The sequence below is a fragment of the Scyliorhinus canicula genome, chromosome 10 (assembly GCF_902713615.1).
Source record: "Scyliorhinus canicula chromosome 10, sScyCan1.1, whole genome shotgun sequence".
NCBI lineage: Eukaryota > Metazoa > Chordata > Chondrichthyes > Carcharhiniformes > Scyliorhinidae > Scyliorhinus > Scyliorhinus canicula.
Genome location: NC_052155.1, coordinates 127459170 through 127473539, shown reverse-complemented (window position 1 = coordinate 127473539; position 14370 = coordinate 127459170). Strand labels below are relative to the sequence as shown.

Below are 14370 nucleotides of genomic sequence, written 5' to 3'. Positions count from 1 at the left end.
TGGCACCCTCCTGCGAAGTCAAATCTGTGCTCCTGACCTCTATACTCTCAATCTCCCATACCCCAAAACTACAATCCAGGTTCCCATGCCCCTGCTGAATTAGTTTAAACCCCCCCCAAAGAGCACTAACAAATCTCCCCCCCAGGATATTGGTGCCCCTCAGGTTCAGATGTAGACCATCCTGTCTATAGAGGTCCCACCTTCCCCAGAAAGAGCCCCAGTTATCCAGAAATCTGAATCCCTCCCGCCTGCACCATCCCTGTAGCCACGTGTTTAATTGCTCTCTCTCCCTATTCCTCATCTAACTATCACGTGGCACGGGCAACAACCCAGAGATAACAACTCTGTTTGTTCTCGCTCTGAGCTTCCATCCTAGCTCCCTAAAGGCCTGCCTGACATCCTTGTCCCCTTTCCTACCTATGTCGTTAGTGCCAATGTGGACTACGACTTGGGGCTGCTCCTCCTCCCCCTTAAGGACCCGGAAAACACGATCCGAGACATCACTTACCCTTGCACCTGGGAGGCAACATACCAAACGTGAGTCTCTCTCACTCCCACAAAATCTCCTATCTGTGCCCCTGACTATTGAGTCCCCAATTACTAATGTTCTACTCCTTTGCCCCCTTCCCTTCTGAGCAACAGGGACAGACTCTGTGCCAGAGGCCCGTACCCCATGGCTTACCCCGGTAAGTCGTCCCCCCCACAAGTATCCAAAACGGTATACTTGTTACTCAGGGGAACGACCGCAGGGGGTCCCTGCACTGACTGCTTCTTCCCAGTCCCTCTTACAGTTACCCATCTATCTCCAGTCTTTGCTGTAACTACTTCCCTGAAGCTCCTATCTATGACCCCCTCTGCCTCCCGAATGATCCGAAGTTCATCCAGCTCAAGCTCCAGGTCCCTAACACGGTTTTTGAGGAGCTGGAGTTGGGTGCACTTCCCACAGATGAAATCAGCAGGGACACTGACGGCGTCCCTCACCTCAAACGTTCTGCAGGAGGAGCATTGTACTGCCTTCCCTGACATCACCTCTAGATTTGAAAAAAAAAAACAAGAAAAAGAAAAAGAAAGGAAGAGCTTACCTGATATTACCTCAAACCCTGCTCCCACTGAAAGTTAAGCAAATTTAAAGGCACTCACTCACCTTCACGACAGGCCCCTGCTCCCGCTTCCCAACCACCGTGGGGTGGGGGGGTTGGTTAGAGGAGGAGGTAGGGTGGGAAACACTCACGAAATGTTTCGGGTTTAACTGTCACTTGCCAACAGCCCTTCCACAAACCACCTTCAACTTAGGCTGACCGCACTGCACGTATGCAAATTCCCCCGGAACAGCTGATCAGTAGCTTTGCTCTGCTGCCCTCTGCTGGATGCTTGCTTTCACTCAAACTCCTTGGGTCTCCTTCGCCGGTTTACCTTCAACTTAGGCTGACCGCACTGCACGTATGCAAATTCCCCCGGAACAGCTGATCAGTAGCTTTGCTCTGCTGCCCTCTGCTGGATGCTTGCTTTCACTCAAACTCCTTGGGTCTCCTTCGCCGGTTCACCTTCAACTTAGGCTGACCGCACTGCACGTATGCAAATTCCCCCGGAACAGCTGATCAGTAGCTTTGCTCTGCTGCCCTCTGCTGGATGCTTGCTTTCACTCAAACTCCTTGGGTCTCCTTCGCCGGTTCACCTTCAACTTAGGCTGACCGCACTGCACGTGCAATGAACTTTGCATTTGTGTTCCCTGTACACAATTTTTATGTATGCTGTGAGCCAGTGCAATTTCAAATCATGAAGAATTTCAAATTGAAGAACAAAGAACAAAGAAACAGCATAGGAACAGGCCCTTCGGCCCTCCAAGCCTGCACCGACCATGCTGCCTGTCTGAACTAAAACCCCTTACCCTTCTGGGGGCCATATCCCCCTCTTCCCATCCTATTCATGTATTTGGCAAGACACCTCTTAAAAGTCACTATCGTTTCTTGCATCCAACACCTCCCCCGGCAGCGAATTCCAGGCTCCCACCACCATCTGTATAAAAAACATGCCTTGTACATCTCCTTCAATAAAAGCCCCTCGCACCTGAAATCTATGAAATAAATAATACTTAATTTAATGCTCTAGTTTGAGTCTTGAATTGAGTGCAATTGACCTGTGAGGAAGATACACAAAACTTGTTATGTTGGAATAGTTTTAGCTAATTCATACAGTTCTATAAAAGCCTTTTTACTAAGGCTCCAACAAAGGTTTCCTAACTTAACAAATACATATTTAGTTCCAGTACACAGTGATAATACCCACTATTGGCTTCCCAGTACAAAACCTAATTCGACTCATTGTTTGTTTTATCCCTGCAAACAAGTGCCTTAAATTTATATACTCAACTTGAGGTATGTTAGTGCAAGTTACCAGGATGCTATGCATCCTGTTTCATTGGCAGATTTTACACAGTTTCCAAGCAGTTAAAGTTTCCAATACATACTATTTTGTAACTTTAACAGTCTCCAAACTGTACTTATGTGAATTATACCTTCTCATTTAATAGGGAATCCGAAGTTGTAGATCTCAAGTCCCAGCTGGCTCGCATGCGGGAAGACTGGATTGAAGAAGAATGTCACCGAGTTGAAGCCCAGCTAGCGTTAAAGGAAGCTCGAAAGGAAATCAAACAACTACGTGAGGTGATTGACACTATGAAGAACAGTTTGGTGGAGAAGGATAAAGGTGTTCAAAAATACTTTGTTGACATTAATATCCAAAACAAGAAACTTGAGTCTTTGCTGCAGAGCATGGAGTTGGCTCAGAATGGTGCATCAAGGGATGATTCCACTCTGGACTGCATGTGTCCATCACCAGTGAAGTCATTGGCACGTAGCACAACCTACACAAAAATGGCTGAATCTATGGGCCTGGAAGATCAAGCTGTTGAAGAAATGGCTGATAGTGGTCTGCTTGCCAATGATGATATGGCAAGCAGAACAGATCTCTTTGACCAAATTCTTAGGTCAAAACCCACTGAAGGTAGCTGTGGAGATGGCTCTTGGTCTCAGGCTAATGAAATGCAGGCAACACTTGTTGACAGTGCAGCATTTGAGATTTCAGCTCAAAGTGGCATGATCTTTGTGAACAATGATAATAGACTAGTCAGGGAACAGGCAATCCAGACTGACATAGTACCATATAGCCCAGATGTACAGAGCCTCATTCTACACATGCTGAAATCGCAACATACCAGCCCAGTCAGCCCAGTATCCTCCACCTGGGTGTCAGATACCGGTCAAGCAGCATGTGCACCACAGTTTGAAACACTAGTCGCAGATGCTCTGCTGGATTTGACTCCAAACAATCCTAACACTGCAATCCTGGTGTCTAAATTAGAATCTGTTAACCATTTCATGAGCCCTCCGGCATATACTTACAATAAACAAGCACACCACTTGCCTGGAGTAAACCATATGAGAGAACTCACTTTCACATCCACCTTTGATGAAACAGAAAGTAATGAATATGATGGGTCAGAGGAGCAGCCATCTGCATTATGTCAGAAAAACTATTGGAGCAGTCATTTTATTATTGATTTGTTGGCAGTGGCTGCACCTATGGTGCCTACTTTGGCATGGGTATTTTCCACACACAGAGGAGGAACGGAGCCCCTGTACAATATTGGTGCTCTGTTGCGTGGTTGCTGTTTGGTGGCCTTGCACTCTTTGCGCCATGCACCCCGCACACTATTCTGTCATCCAGCAGAAAATAAAGGCACCCACTAATTGCACTTAGATTTCAGTTTAGGATACATGAAGAGTACTGGAATTAGCTTATTGCGTTGTCTTCGTATGTGGCTAGATGTGTTTTACCACATCAGTGAGGTTTAATTTGCACTGTTAATAAGTATAGATATATTACTTGACTTATGGTGATATGAGTTTACAGTGTTGCAAGCTGCTTTTGAAGAATGGGTAATTTATAAATGTGAATGCTTTCCTTGAATGAGGAAAGAGATGAATTATATGTGGCCAAAGTTGATCCACTACCGAGCAATCTACCAATAGACTTTGTAGTGGTGACATTTTTAAAAGGCATGGAACGGTGATGTATTTTTGTTGAAGTATATGGGCCTGGATCTCGATTTGAACACTCTTGTAATTACTAAAGTACTGACCTAAACACATAAATCCCCAGTAGTGAAAACTGCCTTCAAGGTTTTGAAGAGAAGATATTGAATATTCAGTCTTTGAAGGCAGCTGGCTCCAGCATCGGCCTAAACATATTTTTCAATGTTTTATTATGGTTCAGCTGTGTTCATTGTTGCTGTTTTAAGAAGCTCCTGTTTAATGGTCATGCTGTATTTTTATGTTTATGATAAAATTGAGTGCAACCAAAGCTTCTTGGCCTTTTGCTGTCTGTATGTTTCAGTGGTATGGGACGGTGTACTGAAAACCTGGAACCTCTTGTTACTGTTATGTTGCATCAGTACAAGCATCGATTAGTTGGATTGAGTAATATAAGAGTGACCTGTATAAGTAGTTGCTATGTACAGTACATTGACATGTTTTAAAGTAATCAACAAGATGCTTCTATGTATTTGCTTCTTACAAAAACACCGCATTTTGCTGATTTATGTGTCGTGTTCGAGCCACGTGCAATATTGCTGAATTGTTTACTCACTTTTCTTTACTGTACTTCAGATGTTTCTAAATAAAGGTTATAAATTTATTAAATTAAAGCATGCCAAAAAAGTTACCAGTGCATTTGCCTCTTGGTTTGTGCCTTGGAGTCATTTTTGTGTGAATTGTATCAAAAAGCCATGGAGCATAAGTATGTCAAAGTCAATTAAAAAATCCAATGACAGGGCTGCATGGAGGTGCAGTGGGTAGCACTGCTGCCTCATGGATCGCGGACCGAGGTTTGATCCTGGCCACGGGTCACTGTCCGTGTGGAGTTTTCACATTCTCCCCATGTCTGCGTGGGTCTCACCTCAGCAACCCAAAAATGTGAAGGGGAGAGGGGGGTGACTGGCCACAATAAATTGCCCCTCAATTGGAAAAAAAAGAATTGGGTACTTCAAATTTTATTTTAAAAGGTCCAGTGATGACCATGAAACCATTGCAAATTATCGGGAAAACCCATCTGGTTCCCTAATATCCTTCAGGGAAGAAAACCTGCCGTCCTCCCCTGGTCTGGCCTACATGTGACTAGACCGACAGCACAGTAGCACAGTGGTTAGCACAGTTGCTTCAGTGCCAGGGTCTCAGGTTTGATTCCCCGCTGGGTCACTGTCTGTGCGGAGTCTGCACGTTCTCCCCGTGTCTGCGTGGATTTCCTCCAGGTGCTCCGGATTCCTCCCACAGTCCAAAGACGTGCAGGTTAGGTGGATTGGCCATGATAAATTGCCCTTAGTGACCAAAAAGGTTAGGAGGGGTTATTGGGTTAGGGTGGAAGTGAGGGCTGGGGCAGCACGGTAGCGCAGTTGGTTAGCCCTGTTGCCTCATGGTGCTGAGGTCCCAGGTTCGATCCCGGCTCTGGGTCACTGTCCGTGTGGAGTTTGCACATTCTCCCCGTGTTTGCGTGGGTTTCGCCCCCACAACCCAAAAATGTGCAGGGTAGGTAGATTGGCCACGCTAAATTACCCCTTAATTGGAAAAAATTAATTGGGTACTCTAAATTTATTTTTAAAAAGGGTGGAAGTGAGGGCTTAAGTGGGTCGGTGCAGACTCAATGGGCCGAATGACCTCCTTCTGCACTGTATGTTCTGTGTTCAATGTGGTTGACTCTTAAATGCCCTCTGAAATGGCCCAGAAAACCACTCAGTTATAGTCAACTGCTATGAAGAAAACACAAACGAATGAAACTGGACAAACTACCCTACATCGCCATAGGCACCAGAAAAAACAATGGCAAACCCAGCCCTGTCAACCTTGCAAAGTCTTCCCTACTAACATCTGGGGTTTGTGCCCAAATTGGGAGAGCTGTCTCACAGACTACTTAAGTAACAGCCTGACATAGTCATACTCATGGAATCATACCTAACAGACAATGTCCCAGACTGCACTATCACCATTCCTGAGTATGTCCTGTCTCACTGGCAGGACAGGTCAGCATAGGCAGTGGTACAATGGTATACAGTCTGGAGGGAATTTCCCTGGGAGTTCTTAACATCAACGCTGGACCCCATGAAGTCTCACGTTACCAGGTCAAACATGGGCGAGGAAAGTTCTGATTATCACCTACCGTCCCCCCTCAGCTAATGAATCAGTACTCATCCATGTTGAACACTACTTGGAGGAAGCACTGTGGCATACAATGTACTCCTGGGTGGGGGACTTCACGTCCATCACCAAGAGTGGCTCGGTAGTACCACTACAGACCGAGCTGGCCCAGTCCCACAGGACATAGCTGTTGGACTGGGACTGCAGCAGGTTGTGATGGAGCTAACAAGAGGGAAAAACATACTTGACCTCATCCTCACTAAAACTTGCCGGCCGCAGTGCATCAGACAACAGTAGTATCAGGAGCAGTGACCACCGCAGAGTCCATGTGGAAACAAAGTCCTGTCTTCACATTGAGGATACCTTCCATCATATTATAGAACAGTACAGGCCCTTCGGCCCACAATGTTGTGCCAACCATTTATCCGAATCTAAGATCAACCAAACCTACACCCCTTCAATTTACTGCTGTCCATGTGCCTGTCCAAGAGTCGCTGAAATGTCCCTAATAACTCTGACTCCACCACCTCTGCTGGCAGTGCATTCCACACACCCACCACTCTGTGTAAAAAACCTACCTCTGACATTTCCCCTATACCTTCCTCCAATCACCTTAAAATTATGTCCCCTCGTGACAGCCATTTCCACCCTGGGGAAAAGTCTCTGGTTATGTGGCACTACCAATCGTATTAAATGGGATGGACTTAGAACAGATCTATTTTTCATTTCATTTCAAGAGGCACCGTGAGCCATCAGAAGCAGCAGAATAATAGTCAACCACATCTGCGACCTCACAGTCTAACATGTCCCTCACTCTACCATTACCATCAAACCAAGGGATAAACCGTGGTTCAATGTAGAGTGCAGGAGAGCATGCCGGGAGCAACACCAGACACACCTAGAAATGAGGTGTCAGCCTGGTGAAGCTATAACACAGGGCTAATTGTATGCCAAACAGCATAAGCAACAAGTGATAGACAGAGCCAAGCGATCCCATAATCTATGGGTCAAATCTCAGCTCTGCAATGCTGCCACATCCATCAGTGAATGGTAGTGAACCACTAAACAACTCACTGGAGGAGGAGAAATATACCCAATGAGGAAGGAGCCCAGAGCATCTGTTCAAAACATAAGGCTGAAGCATTCACAACAATCTTCAGCCAGAAGTGCAGAGTGGATAATTCATCTTGGCCTCTGCCAGAGATCCCCAGCATCACAGATGTCAGTCTTTAGCTAATTTGATTCAGTCCATGTAATTTCTAGAAACAGCTAAAGGTATTGGATACTACAAAGATTATGGGTCCTGACAATATTCCAGCAATATTCCTGAAGACTATGAGCTCCAGAACTTGCCGTGCCCCTAGTCAAAGCTGTTAGAGTAAAGCTACAACACTAGCATCTATCCAGCAATGTAGAAATTTGCTCAGGTAGGTTCTGTCCGCAAGAAACATGATAAATCCTACATGACCAATTACCGTCCCATCAGTCTACCCTCGATCTTCAGCTAAGTGATGGAGGGTCATCAGTGCTATCCAGTGGCACTTACTCAGCAATAACCTGCTCGTGGATGCTCAGTTTGAGTTCTGTCTGGGTCACTCAGCTCCTAACTTAATTACAGCCTTGATTCAAATATGGACAAAAAGCTGAATGCCAGAGGTGAGATGAGTGACTGCCCTTGACATTAAGGCAGTATTTGACCGAGTGTGGCATCAAGGAGCCCAAGCTACATTCGAGTCAATGGGAATTGTGGAAAACTCTCCGCTGGTTGGAGTCATACCTGGCACAAAAGGAAGATGATTCTGGTGGTTGGAGGTCAATCATCTCAGCTCCAGGACATCACTGCAGGAGTTTCTCAGGGTTCTGTCCCAGGCCTAACCATCTTCAGCTGCTTCATCAATGACCTGTCTTTCATCATAAGGTCAGAAGTGGGGATGTTTGCTGATGATTGTGCAATGTGCAGCACCATTCACAATTCCTCAGATACTGAAGCCGTATCTCAGATTCTGAAACAGCACACTGAAGCGACATCTTGGGGGTTACCATTGATCAGAAACTGAACTAGCTATATAAATACTATGGCTACCAGAGCAAGTCAAAGGCAAGGAATTCTGTGGCGAGTAACTCACCTCTTGAATCTCCAAAGTCTGTCCACCATCTACAAGTCAAGAGTGCGATGGACTATTTTCCACCTGCCTGGATGAGTGCAGCTCCAACAAACACTCAAAGCTTCACACCATCCAGGCCAAAGCAGCCCACTTGATTGCTCCTCCTTCCACAAACATTCAATCCGCCACCACCGATGAACAGTGGCAGCATGTGCAGTATCTACAAGATGCACTACAGTAACTCACCAAGGTTCCTTGAGCAGCACCTTCCAAACGCACAACCACTACCATCAAGAAGGATAAGAGCAGGAGATGGGAACACTATCATCTGGAGGTTTCCCTCCGAGTCACTCACCATCCTGACTTGGAAATGTATCACCTTTCCTTCATTGTTGCTGGGACAAAATCCTGGGATTCCCTCTTTAAGAGCACTGTGGGTGTATCAGGGACAGCAGCAGTTCAAGAGACAGTTCATCACCACCTTCATAAGGGCAACAGGTATGGGCAATAAATGCTGGCCTAACCAGAGACATCCACATCCTATAATTAAATGTTTAAAAAGTATATACAAACTCAAATTCCCCGCACTCTGCTGCATAGTTTGAAACTTAGAAGGAATCCCCAACCTCCATCAAGCTCACCTTTATTTCCATTTCCCACAATAATCTTTGAGCTTGTCCATTGGTATCAGTTAACTTGAACTGCTAGTTTTAGGAGTTTTTTTTAAAATTTGGATGCCTTGAAGGGGTTATAATTTAACAGTTGACATGTGTACAGTTAATCTCTTGAGTTTAGCTCTGTACGGTACTGTCCTTTTGTACCATATCGATATTGGAGGGCCTGGGAAATAATTGTTTTAATTATTATAGATTCCAATTTTTGATTTATAATAAAATGATTCAAATATTTTCTCAAAACTCATATCAAAACAGTAAATGTAAGGGTAACAAAGTAACTTGTTTGCTGATCAATGCAAGTACTACAATTTCAAAGTAGGGGGAGATGGTGGTATAGTTGCAATTTAGCTAAATTAGTAATGCAGAGGACAGACTTCTAACCTCAGGTGAGCTCGGGGACGGTAACTGCATTGACATGTACGGACAACTACTGGAGGAAGTAAGGAAGGGGCTGGTTTAGCTCACTCAGCTAAATCGCTGGCTTTTAAAGCAGGCCAGCAGCACGGTTCGATTCCCATACCAGCCTCCCCGGATAGGCGCCGGAATGTGGCGACTAGGGGCTTTTCACAGTAACTTCATTGAAACCTACTCGTGACAATAAGCGATTTTCATTTCATTTCATTCAAGTCATTGCTGGACAAAACACTGGAGAAGTGGGAGGAAGAGCTAGGCATAGAGATAAGATTACTCTGGATTGAAGCCCTGCAGAGCGTGAACTCCACCTCCTCATGTGCAGGGTTGAGCCTTACACAGCTAAAGGTACAAAGAACAAAGAAAAGTACAGCACAGGAACAGGCCTTTTGGCCCTCCAAAGCCTGCACCGACCATACCGCCAGTCTAAACTAAAATCTTCTGCACTTCCAGGGTCCATATCCCTCTATTCCCATCCTATTCATGTATTTGTCATGATGCCCCTTAAACGTCACTATCGTCCCTACTTCCACCACTTCCTTAGGCAGCGAGTTCCAGCCACCCGCGTACCTCTGTGTAAATTGTACATCTCCTCTAAACCTTGCCCCTTAAACCTATGCCCCTAGCAACTGACCCCTCTACCCTGGGAAAAATTCTCTGACTATCCACTCTGTCTATGCCCCTCACAATTTTGTAAATCTCTGTATCAGGTTACCCCTCAACCTCCGTCGTTCCAGTGAGACCAAACGGAGTTTATTCCACCTCTCATCATAGCTAATGCCCTCCATACCAGGCAACATCCTGGTAAATCACTTCTGCACCCTCTCTAAAGCCTCCACAGTGCACAGGGCACACTTGGCCCACGATTACGCATAAGTGGGTTCTTCCCAGAGATGGAGGACAAATTTGAATTGTGCTAGGGAGGCCCGACCAACCACATTCACATGTCTTAAGCCTGTCCCAGACTTGTCAGGTACTGGGCTGCCTTTTTCGAGGCCATGTCCAAGGTTATGGGGGTGAATTTGGAGCCATACCTACTAGTGGGTACTGAAACAGCCAGAATGCTTTATGGGGAGATGGGCGTACGCCCTAGCCTTTGCCTCTCTGATTGCCCGCCGGAGACTCCTGCTCGGCTGGAGATCAGCTCGCCACCCAAAGCTGCAGACTGTCTGACTTGGTGGATTCCTTAAATTGAAAAAAAAAAATTCTCCATTCGAGAGTCAGAGGAAGGCTTCCACAACACATGGAAGCAATTCACCAGCCTGTTCCAAGGCCTGCTTGTGATCAGCACCCAATATGGGAGGGAGGTAGGAGCAGGATAAGCGGGTAGGTGTAGGGGACACTAACCAGGATCCAGGGTAAGCAAGGCAGAGGGGACAAATGGCAAGGAAGCACATGGGTGCAATTACACCAACAGCACAAATGTACACCCATGTGGGGCCAAACACACGCCTGGTATGTTTTAGTACCAGGAGGCATCATATAAAATGAATACAGCACTAAGTGGGGTACATGTCACCCTTGTATGCATACCTGTCTGTTATTTTTTCTTGTGTACCCATTCGTGTTTTTAAGCATTGTGTGGTGTTCCTTGCCATATTATAAATGCAAAACCAAACAGTGCCAGAGGTGTGGCGATTTGAGGATTTTCAGAGTAACTTCATTTCAGTGTAATGTAAGCCTACTTCTGACACTAATAAAGATTTAAAATAGTGTACTTAATCAAAAGATGATCCATAAATTTTGTCTAATAAAATAAATATTTGGTTGTGTTCATGATCCAATTTTTGCGATCTCGTTCCAAGCCTTTATAAAAGAAAATCTGCCAAGATATTGGGTGTTTTTTTATCTGCTTTAAAAACTGCAAAACAATGTGTCAAATGGAAGAAAAAAGGCATTTACGTAGCATCTTTTACAACCTCAGAATGCCCCCAAAGCACAGTACAGCCAATAAAATACTTTTGAAGTGGCACTTCTTCAGTCCTTAATACACACCTTTAATGAACACAACTTTGGTCTTGTTTCCTGGCATCTTTGTCAATCTCACCTTAGCTCCAACCCATCTCTGACTTCCTATTATGCTCCACCTCCTCCATCCTCCTCTCTAACTAAAAAATCCATCATGTTTCTACCCCACTTCAGCTCTGAAGAATCAGATGAACTCAAAACATTAACTTTTCTCTACAGATGTTGCCAGGCCTGCTGAGCTTATCCAACATTTTATGTTTGTGTATCAGGAAGGGGAATCTGTTGAGTCACCTACCTGCCAGCCTCTCTAGTCTCTTCCCATAACCTTCACCCCGTGAAACTCCACCAACCCCCGCCCCACATTACCTACCTGTGGCCTGGGTCACTCTGGAACGATCAGGTGTTTTCCTGCAGTCGGCATCACTTCCCCTACGGCACTGCTGAGCACTAGAGTGTGAGACTCCAATTGGCCAGCAGCTCTTAGGGAGTGAGACTTTTCAATCCCCAGGGTCTTGATTCCGCAGGGATTGGCTTTTCGTTCAAGGGCCTTCCTGAAAAGCGGCAGCACATGTCCCTCGCCAGCTCTCCTCGAAGGAAGCAAGACCCCCGACACATCAATAAGATTCTGTCCAATATGTTATAAATTTCGATAAACCCCAATGAGCTTTCCTTTGTGTTCCATGTCCTTAAAAGTCTTATTTGGCAAATAATAGAAATACCATAAAATAAATCATAGATTGAAATGATAACAGAAAAAAAAACATATCACTCTGAATAAAGCTTATTTGATCAAAGATTTGAGTCAGAAAAGTCAAGAACAGAAAAAAGACTCAGAACAAAATATACTATGGTTGCTTTTAAAAGTTTAAAAGACGCAGACTCAATCACAGAATTGTTACAGCGCCGAAGCAGGCCATTTGGTCTCCAACAAGCATTATGGCTTAGTGCCATTCCTCTGCCTTTCCCCCACCCCTCTGCATATAGTTTCTATTCAAGTAAACACCTAACACCCTCTTGAATGCCTCAATTGAACCTGCCATCTCCACACTTTCTGGCAGTGCATTCCAGACCTGAAAAAGAATTTTTCTCACATCACATTTGCTTCTTCTGGAAATCACCTTAAATATGTCCCCTCTCATTCTTGACCCTTTTATTGCACTCTGAGGCCACATCAAGTTGACCCTATATACGAGCGGGGACAGTTTCTCATGGTTTTGAACATCTCTATCAAATCTCCTCTCAGCCACCTTTCCAAAGAGAACCATCCCAACATCTTCAATCTTTCCTCGTAACTGTAATTTCTCAACCTTGGAACCATTATGGTAAACCTTTCTTCACTTTCTCCAATGCATTCACATCCTTCCTATAGTGTGGAACCCAGAACTGTACAAAGAACAGGCTTACTTACTTTCAACTGAGCTGCTCTTGACTCAACATAGATCTTGTTCAGCCCAAGTGAGAAGACTGAGCAAAATGGCATCCTGATCTCAGAGGAACCCGAGTTCAGCTCCCCACAGCTCCATGGTCCCAGGTTCGATTCCCAGCTTGGGTCACTGTCTGTGTGGTGTCTGCACGTTCTCCCAGTGTGTGCGTGGGGGTGCTCCGGTTTCCTCCCACAGTCTAAAGATGTGCAGGTTAGGTGGATTGGCCATGCTAAATTGCCCTTAGTGTCCAAAATTGCCGTTAGTGTTGGGTGGGGTTACTGGGTTATGGGGATAAGGTGGAGGTGTGGACCTTGGGTAGGGCACTCTTTCCAAGAGCCGGTGCAGACTCGATGGGCCAAATGGCCTCCGTCAGCACTGTAAATTCTATGAAATAACAATTCTATGAAATTAACTATTGATGATAATAGACATGGCATGGCATATTTGGATTGCTATTTCGATGGAAATGTTAAACCTGCTTATTAAATTAATTAAAATAGCTAATAGTAGAACATCAATTGAATACCATGCCATTGTCCATCCAATATTCTCAAAACTGCTTATGATAAAAGTGAAATGGAAGCCTGCTGTGGGAGATGGCAACATGGTGCTGATATCACTGGACTAGTAATCCAGAGGACTAGATCCTCGATCCAGGGAAACAATTTCAAATGACATCACGGCAGCTGGGAAATTTAAATTCAGTCAATTCTCGTAAAAACCCCATCTGGTTCATTAATATTCTTTCAAAAAGGAAATTTGCCTCCTTTACAGTCAACTTTAGATACATGCCAGACCCACTGAAATTGGGTTAACTCTCGACTACCCTCAGGAAATGAGCTAGCAAGCCACTTTGCATTGCAAAACTGCTCGGGGCAAAAGTACACTAAGCACCTAGCCAAATAAAGTGACTGAACAACACATCTTCTCAAGGGTCATTAGAGGTTGGCAATAAATACAGGCCTGGTCAGTTAACACCCACATTTCATGAATGAATCAAGTCATACAAACACATTCAGTGCTTCACTGTTGGTATCGGTAGACAATTTCAACCTTATGAGTGATGTTGATGAGAGGCTCAATTCAGACACACCAGGACCAATGTTTTGTGGCTTCATACAAAAACTGTTTGAATAGTATTATCCAGAAATAGATCCTAATCTAACGATAAGGTGTAAAGTACCAGAGGCAATCATAGCTAAATGTCTAAGACTAGTAACCAGTCTTTGTGGAATCTTTTTTTACTATATGCATCCCTAATGGTTTAGGTGGTGTCCTGATGTAAATTACATTTTAAAAGACTATCATCCATGTGAATGCTCACATTAGTGACTTTAGCTTATGTGAAAAGTGCGAACAGCTTCTTTGCTTCCTTATTTCTTTAATCAAAATTGAAAGTAAAATGTAAAACAAAGACATTTATTTTTGATAATAAATGTTAAAAAGCAAACAAAACAGTCATTTCAAAATATTCCAACATATGGCTGTGATTTGCCACCACTTGTAGGAGAAAGTAAAGGTTTCACAGGAAGATCAGATGACACTAGCTATAGTGCTCCAAGTTTCATTAAGTACCCCACCTGTATTGAATTGAACA

The 14370-nt window shown here is 44.6% G+C and overlaps 1 protein-coding gene across 8 annotated transcripts in view; it reads left to right on the top strand.

Moving 5' to 3' along the window:
* The window catches only part of sybu (syntabulin (syntaxin-interacting)), a 215032-nt gene extending 210305 nt beyond the window's left edge, over window positions 1-4727 (top strand). For all 8 annotated transcript variants that reach the window (XM_038809748.1, XM_038809744.1, XM_038809741.1 and 5 more), the window contains one exon: window positions 2531-4727. In XM_038809748.1, coding sequence (XP_038665676.1) covers window positions 2531-3749 — 1219 coding nt within the window. In that variant the 3' untranslated portion in view covers window positions 3750-4727. The remainder of the gene's footprint in view (window positions 1-2530) is intronic.
* The last annotated feature ends 9643 nt before the right edge of the window (window positions 4728-14370 follow it).